At 38.5% G+C, this 19,909-nt stretch overlaps 1 protein-coding gene across 16 annotated transcripts in view; it reads right to left on the minus strand.

Annotated features, from left to right (window-relative positions):
* The window catches only part of BICD1 (BICD cargo adaptor 1), a 276,282-nt gene that overhangs the window by 158,780 nt on the left and 97,593 nt on the right, over positions 1-19,909 (minus strand). For 14 of the 16 annotated variants that reach the window (XR_010148053.1, XM_009425626.5, XM_003313809.7 and 11 more), the window contains exon 2: positions 7,294-7,506. Coding sequence is in view for 15 of the 16 variants with exons in the window: in XM_009425626.5 (XP_009423901.1) it covers positions 7,294-7,506 (213 nt within the window). In the remaining variant the exon portion in view is untranslated. Of the gene's footprint in view, positions 1-733; positions 6,011-7,293; positions 7,507-19,909 lie in introns of those variants that run through there. The other 2 variants (XM_063785791.1, XM_054664369.2) reach the window with 2 other exon arrangements.

Here is a 19,909-nt window from a genome sequence, read left to right on the forward strand (position 1 = left end):
GTGGTGGCGGGCGCCTGTAGTCCCAGCTACTCGGGAGGCTGAGGCAGGAGAATGGCGTGAACCCGGGAGGTGGAGCTTGCAGTGAGCCGAGATTGCGCCACTGCACTCCAGCCTGGGCGACAGAGCGAGACTCCGTCTCAAAAAAAAAAAAAAAAAAAAAGAAGATCAAACCAGCCAAAGCCTAATCCAGAGCAAGGGCTCTCTTTAATTCTTTTTTTTTTTTTTTTTTTTTTTTTTTTTTTTTTTTTTTTGAGACAAAGTCTCTTTCTGTTACTCAGGCTCCAGTGCAGTGGCGCGATCTCGGCTCACTGCAACCCCTGCCTCTCACGTTCAAGCGATTCTCCGCCTCAGCCTCCCGAGTAGCTGGACTACGGGCATTCGCCACCATGCCCAGCTAATTTTTGTATTTTTAGTAGAGACGGGGTTTCACCATGTTGGCCAGCCTGGTCTCGAACTCTTGACCTCAGATGGTCCACTTGCCTTGGCCTCCCAAAGTGCTGGAATTACAGGCGTGAGCTACCACACCCGGATGCCTCTCTTCAATTCTATAAAGGCTGAGAGAGGTGAGAATGCTGCAAAAGAAAAGTTTGAAACCAGCAGAGGTTAGTTTATGAGGTCGAAGGAAAGAAGCCATCTCCATAACATAAAGTGCAAGGTGAAGTAGCAAGTGCTGATGTCTTTAACTGATGCAGCAAGTGATCCAGCAGATCTAGCTAAGATCATTGATAAAGGTAAACTAAACTAAAACATAGATTTTCAACATAGACAAAATAACCTTATAGAAGAAACCTTGCAGAAGAATTTTTAAAAACACACAAATTTATTGATCACAGTTCTGGAGGCTGAAGATCTAAGATTAAGGTGCTGGCAGGTTCAGTGTCTGGTGAGAGCTGCTCTCTGCGTCCAAGATGGCACCTTGTTGCTGTGTCCTCCGGAGAGGATGAATGCCTTGTCCTCATACGCTGGAAAGGACAAAAGGGCCAAAAGGCCTAGCTAGCTCCCTCCAGCCCTCATATAAACTCGCTAATCTCATTCACCTCCTAAGGGCCCGACCTCTTAATATTATCACATTGATGATTAAGTTTCGGTGCATGAATTTAAAAGGGGCACATTCAGACCATAGCAGCTATCGTATTAAAACTTCATATACTTTTCTAGAAATTTCATTGCTTGAGGCAGGGTTCGGAAGAGGGAAACCTATGCTCTTGGCAGCTACGGTGACATGGCAAAGAATGGCACATCAGAGCCAGTGTTCCTGAGTTCAGATCATGGCCTGTCACTTGGTACCCATGTGCTCTGGACAAATGATCTGACCTCTCTTTGATCCATGTGCCCCATCAGTAAAATAGGGGTATAATATAATAGGAACTGCCTCAGTAGGGTTGTTAGAAAGATTCAGCAGTTAAGGCACGTAAGGTATTTAGAACAGTGTCTGGCACTCAATAAATGTTATTTTCACTTTAAATTATAGGCTTAATCTCTACTAAGGTCGATAATTCATTTGATAACTCCAATCTTCTGCATTCCACCTGAAGGGGCCTATCTTATGTGACATCTTTTTATCCCATATATACCAATTCTGGTTAGGAATGCTGCATAATTGCTTTGTATACTTTGTAAATATTGCAGTTAATTCTAACATATCTTATATTTGAGACATTAGATAGTAATTGGGAGAATTAAGTAGTATGAAGTTTCATTATCCTATTTTATGATTTCATTAATGTGGATTTTAGTTTAGTTTAGTATAAATAAGTATAAAAGTAAATATTACCCAAATTTTAGGCTATCTTCTAGTATATTATACCTACAGGTTGAAGATAGAAAAAATGAAATTCAAACTTGTTTACTAAATATGTATTTAAATCCTATAGCAATCTGCTTTCTTTATGCTCTTACCAAAAATAATGCTGGGTCAAGAGAACTCAGAGATTTCTTCACTCTGCCTATTATTGGCCCTGTAGGATTAACTCCTAATTAGGTTAAGATTAACTATTAATTTGGTTCTCCAATTTGGGTGATCAGTTTTTCTTTATACTCCCTGTATTTTATAAAATTATTATTATTATCATTATTATTTTTTGAGACAGAGTCTCGCTCTGTCGCCAGGCTGGAGTACAGTGGTGCAATCTTGGCTCACTGCAACCTCTGCCTCCCGGGTTCAAGCAATTCTCTGCCTCAAACTCCCAAGCAGCTAGGGACAGGCGCCCACCACCACACCCAGCTAAATTTTTTGTATTTTTAGTAGAGACGGGGTTTCACCATCTTGGCCAGGCTGATCTTGAACTCACGACCTTGTGATCCAGCCGCCTCGGCCTCCCAAAGGGCTGGGATTACAGGCATGAGCCACCATGCCCGGCCTATAAAATTATTTTTATTTATTTATTTTTATTTATTTATTTATTTATTTATTTATGATACAGATAACGTTTATTAATTTGTTTTGCCACATGTCAGGCACTGTTGGAAGCATTTTACACTTTTTAAAAATTTTTTTAATTTTTAATTTTATTATTATTATACTTTAAGTTTTAGGGTACATGTGCACAATGTGCAGGTTAGTTACATATGTATACATGTGCCATGCTGGTGTGCTGCACCCATTAACTCGTCATTTAGCATTAGGTGTATCTCCTAAAGATATCCCTCCCCCTCCCCCCACCCCACAACAGTCCCCAGAGTGTGATGTTCCCCTTCCTGTGTCCATGTGTTCTCATTGTTCAATTCCCACCTATGAGTGAGAATATGCAGTGTTTGGTTTTTTGTTCTTGCAATAGTTTACGGAGAATGATGATTTCCAATTTCATCCATGTCCCTACAAAGGACATGAACTCATCATTTTTTATGGCTGCATAGTATTCCATGGTGTATATGTGCCACATTTTCTTAATCCAGTCTATCATTGTTGGACATTTGGGTTGGTTCCAAGTCTTTGCTATTGTGAATAGTGCTGCAATAAACATACGTGTGCATGTGCAGCCTGATTTATAGTCCTTTGGGTATATACCCAGTAATGGGATGGCTGGGTCAAATGGTATTTCTAGTTCTAGATCCCTGAGGAATCGCCACACTGACTTCCACAAGGGTTGAACTAGTTTACAGTCCCACCAACAGTGTAAAAGTGTTCCTATTTCTCCACATCCTCTCCAGCACCTGTTGTTTCCTGACTTTTTAATGACTGCCATTCTAATTGGTGTGAGATGGTATCTCATTGTGGTTTTGATTTGCATTTCTCTGATGGCCAGTGATGGTGAGCATTTTTTCATGTGTTTTTTGGCTGCATAAATGTCTTCTTTTGAGAAGTGTCTGTTCATGTCCTTCGCCCACTTTTTGATGGGGTTGTTGGTTTTTTCTTGTAAATTTGTTTGAGTTCATTGCAGATTCTGGATATTAGCCCTTTGTCAGATGAGTAGGTTGTGAAAATTTTCTCCCATTTTGTAGGTTGCCTGTTCACTCTGATGGTAGTTTCTTTTGCTGTGCAGAAGCTCTTTAGTTTAATTAGATCCCATTTGTCAATTTTGGCTTTTGTTGCCATTGCTTTTGGTGTTTTAGACATGAAGTCCTTGCCCATGCCTATGTCCTGAATGGTAATGGCTAGGTTTTCTTCTAGGGTTTTTATGGTTTTAGGTCTAACGTTTAAGTCTTTAATCCATCTTGAATTAGTTTTTGTATAGGGTGTAAGGAAGGGATCCAGTTTCAGCTTTCTACATATGGCTAGCCAGTTTTCCCAGCACCATTTATTAAATAGGGAATCCTTTCCCCATTGCTCGTTTTTCTCAGGTTTGTCAAAGATCAGATAGTTGTAGATATGTGGCATTATTTCTAAGGGCTCTGTTCTGTTCCATTGATCTATATCTCTGTTTTGGTACCAGTACCATGCTGTTTTGGTTACTGTAGCCTTGTAGTATAGTATATAAAATTATTTAAAGCAGTTTACCATTAAAAACATATATACAATAAGGCTAATCAAAACGTTTAAAAGTGAGAATTAGATGAAAAAAATCTAGGTTAGTTTTTTTATACTTAAGCATAGCCACAGAGCTTCTTAACAGTCAAGGCAGAAATAAAAATGTGTAATTCTACTGCCTGATTCATATCACAATAGAAAGAATTTTTGAGGTGATAAATTCAAAGAGATATTTATCTCATGTTTCTTTACCCTAAGAATATAGATCTACATAATGAGTCATATCGTCAATGATATTTTTGGAGTATGCAGAACATTATTAATGATAATTGCTTATGTTTATGTATGTACTCTATATCAATATAATCTTAACATAAATTTTACAAATATCATGAATTTAATACTAAAACTTTCAGCAGAGCTGACTAGAATATTGATTTTCTAATACCTAATTCAGCAATTTTTCCATTTTCCACCATACTATCCTGTAACTACTATTTATGGAAGAGAATTTGACATTGTAATCACACACACATGGGTAAATCTTTCACGAGGCACCCAACATATATGCGCACACACACACCTTTGCCAGGACCAACAATCCTACTAAAACAAGAAATGAGTCCTTTCAGTAAAGAAAAATTATCCCATTAATTAAGTTCTTAGAGACACAGCATCTGTCAAACTGATCATTTACTATATTTTGGGTTGGTTATCCTTGTATATTTCTCATGGTCCATCACGTCATAACTGTTCTAAGTTACATGATCTCTCTTCCAATCACTGTACATCAGTTAATGCTTATAGTACAAAAAATAAAACTGAGCCTAAAAGGAAATCAAATCTGAGATTTCAACTTAATACCAACCATTAAAAGTGTGTATCAATACACCAAAAAATAGAATTTATTCCTATTCTCCTTTTATGTTAGCTCTAAATGTTAATAATAATTCTCTTAGGTACAGCAAAATAAAATGTATCTGCTGGATTAAAAACAAAAACAAAAACTCAGGGTTATAGTAATATCACCAGCTCTCACCCATCAGAAAGAACATTAACAAATACATTATTGGCACACATAGAAGACAAAGAAACACAAGATCTTTTTTTTTCTTTTAGTTACCTGACAAATCTGAATAAACACATTCATAGGCTAAAGTGCCTCAAGCTGTTTTAGATAAAAAATACCTAAATGTGGATACAACAAGTTATTCTCTTACTGCAAATCTACTATGTAAAATGCATAAAAATTGAAGAATCACAACCAATTGATTTATTCAGGAGATCACGGTGCTTATAGCAATGTCCCAATTGTGAGCCTTCCTCAGCTTTGGGCAGGCCAAAAAATCAAATTAGTGGTTCTTAATATGTGGTTTCCAGAGCAGCAGCCCCCACATCACCTGGGAACTTGTTAGAAATGCAAATTATTGGGTCCTACCTCGATCTACTGAATCAGAATCTCTGGGAGGGGGCCCCGTGTTTATGGTCTGATGAGTTCTCCAGGTGATTCAGATGCTCCTTCAAGTTTGAGAACTGATCTGAATGAAAGGCCCCTCAAATTTTTTTTTCTTTTGCTGCCTCCATTCATTCCTAACTTGTAACTTCATGCTTAATTAATTAACTTCTGCCATGCATCACAAATCTACTCATTGGAACTGCCTTCAAGCGTGGCTGTGTAAGTGAGGATGCTCCATTAATCATCACCACGTTGACTCACACAGAAAAGCATCTGTGGATTCCCTGCCCCATCCTCTACCTTGGCTGTTCTTGGCTCAGCTGCAGCTGCTACACACAATGGGGATTGCAGCTTTCAGAGGATCCATCCAACTGGCCATCAAGAATACTCGACTCATTGGTCACATTCTTCTCCATAAACCACCTGCATGCGTGTGCACACGGTCCTCACGTTGCCCATGCCACATCCTCTCTGCCAACTTGCACATGACCCTGCTGCTCATGGCTGCTGAGGTTGCTCCCTGCAAATGTTTGGTGACTTGCTTAATCCAGAATGGTGGGCTTTGGCTCCACATGACCCTCTGTCCACTTCTGCAGTGGATGCTGGATTGTGCCACTGCACTCCAGATTGGGCAACAGAGTGACACCCTGTCTCAGAAAGAAGGAACCAGAGAGTAGCTGTGTTTTTAACAGTTGTTCACGTTGGAGGGAAATGAGGAGGTCCTGGTATCCTGAAAACTGTCTCATCTTCTTCTTAGTACTCAACACTAACTTCCACTTCATTAGATCCTTTCTCTGTCTTCACAAGTCATATTGCTATATTTGGGCATATCCAAAGATAACGAGATAAGTAAACCTTATCTCATAAGTGACCTTGCTGTCAGTATTCATTTAGTTCATTGTAATATGGACATGTGTAAACGTAAATTATCTAGAAAATTCCAATAAATTCTGGACAACTTACATCTTATAATAGTGAAGCCCTATTTGTAATATGTCACTTATTTCAAATGTGGATTGCTTGTCTTATATTTTACAATATTGAAGAATATTTTCATCCTACATATTTCTATCACTAAAATGCTCAACTAGTGAGCCCATTTGGTTGTGGACCTGTCAATGATCACTGCATTGGTGTAGGAGTTAGAGGACGTCTGCGTCTCTTCTATAGCTTTCATATCAAAATACGGAGTGAATGATTGCATATAGCTTCCAAAAATGTTCTTACAGGGGTTTGATGGATGAAGCTACTTTTGGCTATCTCTGTTTCCAACATCACCCCTCCACTAAAGGATGACTCTGCCAGTTTGAAAATGATATGGCAGGTGATGCTGCCTTGGAAAAGCTAACAAGGAATACTGAGTTTGGTGGATGCTCAACACTCACAGAGCAAGAGAGACTCCCTGACCTAATTCATACCAGCCATAATTTGCTGCCTTGTCTATAACCAGAAAAATCCTTTGGGGATCCGCATCACCAGACTCAAAGACTTCTCAGGACACTCGCCTAGGCTGTCATTCCCTATGAGCAGTGTCCTGAGCCAACACCACTGTCAGCTGGAAATCAGGCAGATACAGAGCATTACAGCCAACCGTTCTTCTCCACATTGTATTAAACCAGCTAATGCAGGGAGGAAGTGCTAAGGTCACTGTATTTTTAAAATACCTTTGCAGAAATAATAAGGCCAATTCCAAAGTCCGCAATACATACAAAACTTAATTTTCAAGAAACAATAAAAGAGAGAAAAGCTCATCTCAGAACAAGCTAGCTATCATTTCACTAAAAAAGAAAAGTTGCTAGCTCAGTATTATTAGTTTCGTGCTTAATACAGCTCCTCTGATTAAAACAAAAGTGTTATTCCTCTCTGCTATGGAGAGAACTTTCTTATTTCTCTCTCACACAAATCTCTCATAGGGAATTTGTTTATTTACCTCCTTCAGATCCTGCACGACTGCGGTGAGCCTCTCATTTTCTGCCTGTACATTAGTGACCACAGCCCGGCTCTGTTTCAGCTCGTTCTGCATCTCCAAGATCTTCCCCAGATAGTAAGCCTCCTTCGATGCTGACTCCTGCAGAAGCGTTTCCTCCCGAGTCTCTCCATCTTCAGCAACCTTCCGGTGGATGGAGAAGGACTGCCCAAATGCCTGCAGAGTATATGGGAAGAAAAAGAGTACACAATGAAATGCATCATAACCCTCTTTTAAGACTTGGGAAAATGTTTTCTTCTGCTTATATGTGTAAGAAAAGCTACTCTGCAAGACCCCCGAAATATAACAGTCTAGCAGCTCTCACTGATGCTTGAAATAATTCAATTCGCTTAATAAGGAAAAATAAAATTTTAAAATATCTTGTGAAAAAAAGATGTAATGCATTAAAGAAAACTTGAAAAACATTGTTACTTGCTTTACGTTCTTTTTTTTTTTTTTTTTTTTTTTTTGAGACGGAGTCTCGCTCTGTCGCCCAGGCTGGAGGGCAGTGGTGCAATCTCGGATCACTGCAAGCTCCGCCTCCCGGGTTCACGCCATTCTCCTGCCTCAGCCTCCCGAGTAGCTGGGACTACAGGTGCCCACCAACACGCCCGGCTAATTTTTTTTTTGTATTTTTAGTAGAGACGGGGTTTCACCTTGTTAGCCAGGATGGTTTCGATCCCCTGACCTTGTGATCCGCCCGTCTCAGCCTCCCAAAGTTCTGGGATTACAGGCATAAGCCACCGCGCCTGGCATATGTTCTCATTTTTTTAGACAACTCTTATCAAGAAATAGTTCAGTGTTAATAAGCCCATCAAAATTCATGTCACCTTCATTTTTTAAAAAATCTCACAAATATTTTACAAAAAAGAAAACAATCATTTAGTGTGCTTTCTAATACATTGGCATTAAGGACAGATCAATTATAAACAGTATCCTTAAGAGTTAAAATTACCAAACAGCATTTAAATTGCCCAGTACCACACAAAAAAAGATACTGAATATCATCTCTGTATAAGAAAACATATATGTGTCTGTTTATTTGTGCAAAAAGAAATACAGAAGAAAAAAGTAGAAACTAAACTGGTCACTTACGGGGTAGATGGGAAGAATGGGAGACTGAAACGTGACAGAAGGGATGAGGTGGAATGACACTTTTCTGAAATGCCTTTTCACATGGTTCTTTTTTCTTTTTGAGATGGAGTCTAGCTTGCCACCCAGGATAGAATGCAGTGGTATGATCTCGGCTCACTGCAACCTCTGCCTCCTGGGTTCAAGCAATTCTCCTACTTCAGCCTCCCATGTAGCTGGGATTACAGACGCCCATCACCATGCCCAGCTAATTTTTGTCCTTTTAGTAGAGAAGGGGTTTCACCTTGTTGGCCAGGCTGGTCTCAAACTCCTGACCTCAAGTGATTCAACCACCTTGGCCCCCCAGAGTGCTGGGATTACAGGCATGAGCCACCACGCCCGGCCCCTTTTCACAGAGTTCTGACTCTGAGAACTATAATCATGTTTCACATCCCCCTAATAAAGAATAATTAAAACCAACCTCTCGGTGTTGGGGGAACCCAAAATGGAACACAAACAGTAACAAAAGAACCTAGCTGTATTACAAGTAAAAAACAACAGCCACCATGAAAGAGGTAAGAAAGAAAATATCTAACCTAATTTTGGAAACCAGTACTTTTATTATATACCTTAAGACTAAAGACAAAAAGGACTGCACCTGGATGCTATATAGTCTTGTTGGTAAACTTGTTTCTCATAGAGATTATGGAAATCGCAGTTCTGAAACTTCTTTACATATATACTAGGGTTGAGCAAATAAGTAAATATATTGTAGATAATGAATGCCAGGTTTCTAACTGTTGGAGAAAAAGCCACGAGTAAGGAAAGAGATATCTAAAAGGAAACTAGTGGTATTGAATTGTAAGTGGAAGTATTAATAAGTAGATAAACTTATTGTTTTTAATAGGTAGATAGTCATAGGCATATAGATATGGAGAGAGAGGGAGAGAGAAACATGTGTCTGGATATACAGACACATTATTTCCTAGCACTGTAAGCTGAGAGGGCCTAGAAGCAATGATATACCAGTAGCAATGAGCATATCCAGCACCCAGATTTTGTTTCTAAATACCAGTCTACAGTAAAAAGAACTAGGGTCTTTGGAGAAGTTACTGATTCTAGGGCTGGAGCAAAATAAGCCAGACACATCTTGTGATGCCAGAGTTACAACATGCATTTAAAAGATGATGAGGATATGTCAAAAGGAGACAGGAGCCTGTCTGAAGGGGCTTCCAATGGCCAAATCTGAGATATTTTGAGAAAAAAATTGTGGTAACTAATTATATATCCACATTAACATAATAAATCAATAAATAGCAGAAGAAAGAACAGCTCTTCCTTACAGTAGAATTATAATAATATAGAAGGAATGATGGAAATAAAATATATCAGCATTTAGCAAACACTAATAACTGTTACAGGTAAGAATCATCAATAGTATCTAAAATTAATGGGCAAAAGTATGATGAGAAACAGGATGTTTGCAGAGTCTTAAAGCATCTCCCCCCAAAGTACTTATTAATTCTAATGGGAAGAACAGTAACTTTGCAGTGGAGAAACCTGGTAGACACCACATTATCTAAGTGACCAAAACTTAGATCAACAGCAATGAGACATACTGACATCATGTACCCTCTCATATAATACACTGGGGGCCGGGTGCGGTGGCTCACATCTGTAATCCCAGCTTTTTGGGAGACAGAGGTGGGAGACAGATCATCTGAGGTCAGGAGTTCAAGACCAGCCTGGCCAACATGGCAAAACCCTGTCTCTACTAAAAATACAAAAATTAGCCAGGCGTGGTGGTGTGTGCCTGTGGTCCCAGCTACACAGGAGGCTGAGGCAGGAGAATCACTTGAACCCGAGAGACGGAGGTTGCAGTGAGCTGAGATTGTGCCACTGCACTCCAGGCAGGGCAACAGATGGAGACCCCTTCTCCAAAACAAAAACAACAACAACAACAACAAAAAACATTGGGAAGGGCACAACATCACTTCAATGGTATTGTTGTCAAAAATGCATAAGCTAATTCTTATCCTAAGAAAACATCAGACAAACCCAAACTGGGGACATTGTACAAAATCACTGGTCGGGACTCTTCAAAAGTATTAAGTCGCGAAAATTATAGAAAGACTCCTCCGGACTAGATGAGACTAACAAGACGTGACAATTAAGTGTTGTATGGGATTCTGGATTGGATCCTGGACTTTAAAAAGGACACTAGTAGGATAATCGGCAAACTGAAATAAGTTATTTAGGTTAGTTAGTGATGCTATTGTATCAATGTCAATTTCTGTTTCCTTCACTGTACTATGATTATGTAAGATGGTAACATCTGGGGAAGCTGTATCAAGGGTACATGAAAATCAGTGTAGTATTTTGGGGCAACTTTTTTCTAAGTCTAAAGTTATTAGAAAGTTTTGTTATTTCAAATAAAAAGTTAAAAAATAAATAAATGTAGTCTCTGCCTTAAAAGAGTTGATAGATTTGGTGAAACACTGGCACACAGAGTTATATAAGAACATAAGGACATGAACACCAAGGAGATACTATATTCAATGAGAAGTACGGTGGTTTTCTGGCATAACTTGTGATTTTGTTACATTTTGAAATTTAAAATGTCATAGTAGGCTGGACACGGTGGTTCACGCCTGTAATCCCAGCACTTTGGGAGGGTGAGGTGGTGGATCACTTGAGGTCAGGCGTTCGAAAACAGTCTGGCCAACATGGCAAAACCCCGTCTCTGTTAAAATACAAAGATTAGCTGGGTGTGCTTGTGCATGCCTGTAATCCCAGCTACTTGGGTGGCTGAGGCAGGAGAATCACTTGAATCTGGGAGATGGAGGTTGCAGTGAGCCGAGATCATGCCACTGCACTCCAGCCTGGGCAACAGAGCAAGACTCTGTCTCAAAAATAAAATAAAATAAAATAAAATGTCACAGCATATTGCTTCTGGGCTACGCTATCATCTGTGAAAAGATTAGGCTGGAATTAACCTGTGAAACTTAGTTTCACATTGTTATAAACCTTAAGGCAGAAAAGATATGCGTTAATCATTGTAAGAAACAACTTATAAAAAACAAGCTGGTACTCCTCCCTAAATTACACTCACAGAAACAGAAATTAAAACAAAAACAAAAACAAAAAAACACTGAAAACCCATGTCTTAGTTAAACTGCCTTAGAATCTTGACACGGATCAAAATCAAAAGATGGTCCCTAAGCATCAGTGAGACAGAAATATTCCAGTATCGATGTCCATCTGTACATACAGAGTAAAATATTCCTGGTGCCTGGCTTGTTCAGTCTCTCGACAGAAATTCTTATTTGAGTAGTCAGATTTCCAGATGTGGTGATAAGCACAGGTACTCATGAATAGATGAGAAATTATCTTTGCAGATGATGTTGACTTTGCTCTTGCATCAGTAATGATCAGATTCTGTGAGGTCAATTCTGAATTCAGTATCCATTAAAAGGCCTCTGGAGGGGAAGGTTCTGACAGCCTCTCTCCCTCTCCCCACAGTGGCCTGCTGAGTCTTCAACAGATCATCATCCTGCAAAGGATCCCTCACTATATAGTCAAGTATTAGTACAATTTAAAATTAGCATGAACTGTGTGTCAAGAACCCCAGCTGGCTTTTTTTTTTTTTTTCACAACTGTTTCCCCATTTCTATGTACAGGAAACTGGAAATGTCTGTCACAGGGCCATTTTCTTCACTCTGCCTGAGTAAAAGCAATAATTTGGCCATTCTGTGGCTCTCGTATTTTTTGCAGCACACAGGCAATGCTCTCTTGGCAGCTAAAACAACCCCTAAAGTCTTAAGAGCAAGTGAATTTATTGTTCCACCCTTGATTTAAAGTTTTCAAAAATTGTACTCTGGATCTAGCACCAAAGGAGATAAACATTTCAGATATAGACCGAGAATAGATTTTCAAAAAAGAATCAAGAATTGAAATTGCAAATATCCAAATGTTGATAAATCCTCCATTCTTATTTATTCCAGTTCAGAAACCTTAACTGAACATATGGGTTTCCAAAATTAGCCATGATATTTATGAAGAACTTGGCCCTTCACTGGACCTGATTTGAAAAACAATGAAAGTATATGAGGTTATCCAAGGACACTAACCATCATGTTTTTTACTTGAAATAGCAAAATAACACCAATCCTGCCCCAGCTAGAGGTGCCTCATGATCTGCATTTGCAAATCCACTGAGAACTAAGAACTAACACTACTCAGAAAATGGCTGCTTTTAAGAAAGGGAGGGTGAAGGAGAAAACACTCCTATTTTAATCTAATTCCTAATTGTCAGCAACTAGAATTGGGCATGACACCCAACTGACATCTATCATCTGGCTGCTTGTTAAAGCTGATTTACCAGACTCGTCTGGCTCCACCAGGTACCTCCTTTCACCATCACCTCCTGAGTATCTCCTGACAAAGCCAGGCCCAATAGAAAGGAAACAATGTTTTTCAAGGTTACTGAAGCTGCATCTTTGGCTGAAATCACAAAACTAGCTTCAATCTGTATTTATAGGAGATATAGGGTAGTCGTGCTTCTAGTTATATTTTGTTCAGATTGCAAATTCTTTTTAGGTACTGCAATCATTTCATGGGTAATTTTTGTTTAAAATAAGTTGAAGTAAACTGACATTTTTCTATATACTTTTAGAATGTATTATGATTTCCTGTCATGTCTGTAGCTATAATTGCACAATATTACTTTTAGTATATTCCATTGCATGCAGCAAATTTGCTTTAAATTAGATGTGACTGTAAGTCCAGTTAGCTATGTAATAAGTACTTTGTTTTCTCCTTCTACTTACATGACTTCTTAATGCAAAGAAAATTGATATTTTCTGTGTTCATATTCAGGATGACACGTTAATTGATAAACAGAAATTTCGTACCCATTATTCTTCATAATATAAAAGATAAAAGAAATAAAATTTTGACTAGTATATTTAATATCATTTTATCTTTAAAATGTTCTCTTTGATCACAGAATTTTCGTTCTTCCATCTCAAAAACTGTGGCAGAACGTGTACTAGGTCACCCAGGGACATTAGACAAAATACTTTTGATTTGAAACTGCAAAATAATACTAAAATTCATTCATTCATTTGTTGTTCATTCACTCGGCAAGTATTTACAAAGCACTGTACTATGTCAGGCACTGCTTTAGGCACTGAGGATTCAGCTATGTTCTGGGAAAACAAAAAACAAAAAACTCTGTGATCTAGAGCATGTATTCTAGTGGAACATAAACAAATCAATAGGTGCATGGCATGGCATAGTGTTGAAAAAGTTAAGGCAAGAGCATAGGCTAGCAGTGCCCAATGGAACTTTCTGCAATGATGTATCTGTGTTGCCAATATGCCCAGTTGCCACACATGGCTACTGAGCTTTTGAAATGTGGCTGGTATGACCAAAGTACTGAATTTTTTATTTTGTCATTTAATTAATTTTAATTGTCATATATGGCTAGTGACTACTATGTTGGAACAGGGATAGAGGGCAACCCAGATGCGTTCGGTGGGAACCTCATATAGAAAGGGCAGTCAGGGAAGAGGTGACCTTTGGGCAGAGACTGGAACAAAGTGAGGGAGTGACCTAGAACCTGGCCTTTCCCTCAGAGAAGAAAGCTTAGATATAAGTGTTGCTAAGCAAGAATTACAGCACTGCCATGACGCCTCTTTAAAGACAATCACTGGCAGTTCTTTACAGTCTCTTCTAAAGTATTTTAAGATCTGAGTGCTCCAGAGGATATTCAGATATAATTTAACTTGTAGGAAGAAAAGGGTTGGCTAGTGGCCTGACATGGTACCCTATCCTCCCCAATGAACTAGTTTACTTTATTTGAACATATAACAAAAATTATCTGACCAATTACCTTTGTATTGCCTCAGCTGCCAGGAAATTCAGCATTAAATGCTCAACAGCAATAACAAAAATACCTTAAGGTTTTGTATAATTATCTCTGTTTTCTCTACATTGTTCTGCATTTTTTTGTGTTTATCCCATTGTATTGGTTTCTTCTACTTCAAATATTTTTGGAGTAGAAAGCATATGAGTTATAATCACATCAAATGGTTAAAATGATGCTTAATTACTGTTTGTTTTAAATGAAGTATTAATAAAAATCCTTATTAAGGCATGGAATTTGAGAGTTTAAGAGGTATGAAAGCTCTTCTAATGATTCATCCTTATTCCACTGAAAAACACTGAGCCCAGACTGGGTGCGGTGGCTCACGTCTGTAATCCCAGCAGTTTGGGAGGCTGAGGCAGGTGGATCACCTAAGGTCCACCTGACCAACATAGTGAAACCCCATCTCTATTAAAAATACAAAAATTAGCCGGCTGTGATGGCAGGTGCTTGTAATCCCAGCTACTCTGAAGGCTGAGGCAGGAGAATCGCAGGAGAATCGCTTGAACCCAGGAGGCAGGGTTGCAGTGAGCCGAGATTGCACCACTGCACTGCAGCCTGGGCAACAACATGAGATACTGTCTCAAAAAAAAAGAAAAAAATAAAAAGAAAGAAAACACTGAGCCCAAATGATCTGAAGAAGCACAAAAAATAGGAAGAACCTAGCTAAACGTGTTAGAACTGACTGAGAAGTGTCTCTCAAACTACTGCTGCATATTCCAGCAGCAAAGAGTCTTAGAGAGTAGATTCAATTAGAAAAGAAGAGCTCACAGGAGGCCAGGCAACTCAGAAGTACCCAGCCAGGAGAAACCAGTTTCCATGATGCATATGGCTCAAAAGTTAATAGGAGACATGAGGCCTCCCTGACAGACTCAAGCCTGATCCTTGAAAGGGCAGATGTACTCATAAAAGGCCAAAAGAGGTTAAGAGTGTGGGCTCCTGAGGTGGACCAACTCTGCCACTTACTGTGTGACATTGGGCAAATTACATAACATTCTGTGACTCCATTTTTTCATCTGTAAAATGGGGATAATAATAGCTTCTTTCTCATACTGCCACGAGGCTTAAAAGAGAAAATCTATGTATCACTTGGAACAGACCTTGGTACAAATATAGTAAGTACTCAATGACTGTTGGCTATTATTAGCAGAAAGACGATGTGCTTTGGAATCAAATCCATTGGGGTTTAATGCAAATGCATCTGGGTTTAAATCTGCCTCCTCTGAAATGTTTGGCAAGGTTTTTAAGTTCTATGTTTCAGTTACCTCATGTGTAAAATGAGAATGATAACATCTACCTTAAAGGTAAAAACAGCCTAGTCCTAAAAGTCAAGGATATCAGATAAGAGATGTAAAATTCATACCAAAATGCCTTGGACACAGTAAATGCTTATTAAATATCAATACCAATCCTCTTCTCTTCTGACCTTGGAAAGTCTCAGATTGAACACTGGCAAGCTGTTGCTTCCTCTGGTGTAAAGGTTTTCCTTGGACTTATCCAAGACTCAGGTGGCCGTTTACCTCATTATGAGAGCAGCTCCCTACTCATTTGTGAAACACTAAACCTCCTGCTAGGAAAGGAGTCCTGATGAATCTTTTTTCTCATTAAGTCATTAAAAATGTACAAAGACAAACATAGAGAAATTTCTTGAGGCATAGGCTCTTACGGTTTATATTAGCAAAGGTTGCAGCTTTTTTTTTTTCTCTTAATGGGAATTTTCAATTCTTTCTTAACTTCTTCAGTTTTTCTAGCTTTTAACATAACTCCACCCAATTATAAAGTCCATCCATTTGAGAAACACAGAATATCTAATTATCAATTTTTGATTCTCATTTTGTATTCTGAAAACCATTTTTCAATAATCATAAAAACAAAAGACATGCATTTGAAATGAGATTATTTTTTTAAAAAAAAATCTATCACATATTCTTAACTGATTTAATCATCACATTACATGCCTACTGAGTATCATTCAAATAAATAGCATATCATATTTTCTATACTTCTTAACTAAATATTCTGTGATAACCTGGTGTAATACCCCAAGTTTTTCTAAGATAATACTCAATAGCCTATTATTTAGATATATATTTACTTAAAGCCTGGATTTTTTTTCTAACCCTGATGGTTTGTAATTGGTACCTCTATTTGCTTAATAAACTCCCTTGTCAACTGTTTAGAGAGTTTTTTTTGTATTTTGTGGTTACATATTGAATATGCACAAAAAATTTATGACAAAATATAAACACAAAATGTCACATTAAAATGAATTCCTATAGTTTAAGAACGGGACCAAGACCCACTAGCCTCAAAGGCCTCTGTCTGTCCTCCTTGGTCCTATCTCTCTCATTGTACCTTTGGCCTCTCCCCAAGTAAACACTATCCTGCATTTTGTATCACCATTTTCTTTATTGTTTACCATATATGTATGTTTCTGTAAATAAAATGCTATCTAATATTGTAGTAAAATACTGTTTGTAAAATTTATATGATGAAATCCTTCCATATGCACTCTTTTGCAATTCGCTTTTGGAACTCAACTTTAAATTCCATTTATTCATTCTGATTAATGTAGCTGCAGCTACATTAATGTAGTAGATAAACTGCAGCTACGTCAATGTAGTTTTTCATTGTTATAAAGTAGTCTACTGGATATATACTTCATATTAATAATCCATTCTCTTGACAATGGATGATTGGATTGTTTCCAGTCTTTTGCTATTATAAACAATGTAGCTGTGAACACTCTTGGGCATCTAACTTAGGCTAGTACTTTTCAAAATACATTTGCTGAAGAAAGAGTTTTCTTTCTTTCTTTCTTTTGAGATGGAGTCTTGCTCTGTCTCCCAGGCTGGAGTGCAGTGGCATGATCTCGGCTCACTGCAATCTCCACCTCCCGGGTTCAAGTGATTCTCCTACCTCAGCCTCCTGAGTAGCTGGGATTACAGGCATGCGCCACCACACCCAGCTAATTTTTGTATTTTTAGTGGATATGAGGTTTCACCTTGTTGGCCAGGCTGGCCTTGAACTCCTGATATCAGGTGATCAGCCCGCCTTAGCCTCCCAAAGTGCTGGGATTACAGGCATGAGCCACTGCTCCCGGACTGGGAGAGTTTTATTTCTAATCCTTCTGGGCTAATGCTTTTTATTTGTGAAATACAATAAAAATAAATTACTATATGCATATTCCTACCATACGATCCAACCATTCCACTCCTAGGTATTTATTTATCCAAGACAAATGAAAGCATGTGATCACATAAAGATTTACACACAAATGTTCATAGCAGCCAAAATGCAAACATTTCAAATATCCATCAATTGGTGAATAAAAAACCAAGTTGTGGCATATCCATACAATGGAATACTAATCAGCAATAAAAAGGAGAAAATTACTGACATATCCAACAACATGGCTGAATTGCAAAACATTATGCTAAGTAAAAGAAGCCAGACAAAAGCAAGAGTACATTCAGTAAAATTCCATTTACATGAAATGCTAGAGAATGCAAACTAATCTATAGTGACAATAGGCAGATGAGTGGTTGCACTGGGGAGGGGACAGGAGTGGAGGATTATGAAGGGAAGTGGAGGGCCAAATGGGAGAGATTACACAGGGACGAGAAAATATTTTAGAGAGTCATGGATATGTTCATTATCTTGGTTGTGCTGATGATTTCGCAAGTATATACATATGTCAAAATTGACATATAATATATTGCACATATTTAAAGAGTGCAAATTGATCACTTATACATCAACAAAGCTGTAAAATCATAAATATTAGAAAAATATGAGAAAAAAGCACAAAGTACAAGCCTCAATTTTTCCATTATAAAATTTGACATAAAATTATATTTCAGTAAATTTAACCAGAAGACAAAAGATTACAAAAACTGTACCATTATTCACTGAAAGTATGATTCATATAAACTTGCTGCAGATCTGTAGGAAATAATTTGCAAACCAGCGCTGGCCCCCAGGTACAATTTGAGTAGCAGTATCCTAAGTCACATGTGCAAGAGTTTCTCAAGCAGTGGTTCTCAACCTTACAAACCCATTAGAATCACTTGGGGAGCTTTTTAAAAACAAAGACATAGAGATTCCATCTCCATTCTGAGTTAACTAATTTGGGAAAGAGATTCCCAAATATTCTCAGTTGAAGGGACACTACTAAGTGGCTCAATTTTTTCAGGGTTCTAGGCACCCCTAGAACAAATTCCTAACAATTCCATTTAAGTAGTTAGGTCCAAAAAAGTTAACAAGTCTTTTTTGTCCTAACAATGCAGTAGCTGTTTGAAAAATCTGTATGAAAATACCAAAGAAAAAAGTTTTATTTCATTCTTAAATAACCTCAATTACTTATTAATGGAATGTGTGCACTCGTTGGGCACTATACAACTTCTTAAACTTGGAATCATATTGGACTCTATCACCCTTATTTCCTCTTCCATATTGATTTTCATGATATCTGCTTTTTGTTACAGCAACCACTGAAAATCCAGCTTCACATAATAGAAAGGGATGATGCGTGGGGTAACATTGAGACTGAACTGAACTGTCTTGAGCTAGTAATTCGCACTGTGTTCAACAGATGCCAAGTATCACTGCATTCCCCTTGAACATTTAGGATATCCCAGCGTCTTCTCTGAGTTTGCTGTGGTTCCCCAGGGCATCTTGTCATACCATTTGAGAATCACAGGTCTGGGGTAAGGGCCAGGTGTAAGTATTTCCGACATGCTCATTTTGGGATGCTAGTATATTATGCCAAGCTTGAGAAGCATTGCTGTGGAGTGTGGGCAGTGTTGTGGATTACGCACAGCTTCAACTCTTCCTGACAAGGCTGCAGAGTTCTCCAAAGTGGCTGTACTAATTCAACTGCCACCAGCAGTGTCTAAGGATTCCTGTTTGTGACTCTACATTGTTAGGGTTGTTTTTTAAGACTTAAAAATTTTGGCCGCCCCAGAGAGTGTGAAACAGTATCACCTGGTGCTTCTCATTTGCATTTCCCTGATTACTAATGAAGTTAAGTAGTTTCACATTTTTATTGACCATTCACATTTTCATTTTTTTTTTTTTTTGACAGGGTCTCCTCTGTTGCCCAGGTTAGAGTGCAATGGCATGATCACAGCTCATTGCAACCTCCACCTCCCAGGCTCAGGCAATCCTCCCACCTCAGCCTCCCAAGTAGCTGGGACCACAGATGTCTGCCACCACACCCAGTTAATTTATGCATTTTTTGTAGAGATGGGGTTTCACCATGTTGCCCAGGCTGGCCTCAAACTCCTGGGCTCAAGCAATCCACCTGTCTAGGCCTCCCTAAATGTTGGGATTACAGGTGTGAGCCACCACGCCCAACCTCACGTTTCCACTTCTGTGTAGTTTCTATTCAAGGCTTTTGTTCATTTTTCTCCAGAGTACCTTTTTCCTTTATTAATTTGTCAGTTACATGTATGGCAAGTATCTTCCTCGAGTATTTATGGGTTCTTTCTTAACTCATTTTACAGTGCTTTTGATGAAGAGAAGTCCCACATTCTAAAAGACAGGTTTCTGTTTCCTAATTGTTAGTTACATGTTATT

Source organism: Pan troglodytes, chromosome 10 (assembly GCF_028858775.2).
Source record: "Pan troglodytes isolate AG18354 chromosome 10, NHGRI_mPanTro3-v2.0_pri, whole genome shotgun sequence".
Taxonomy (NCBI): domain Eukaryota; kingdom Metazoa; phylum Chordata; class Mammalia; order Primates; family Hominidae; genus Pan; species Pan troglodytes.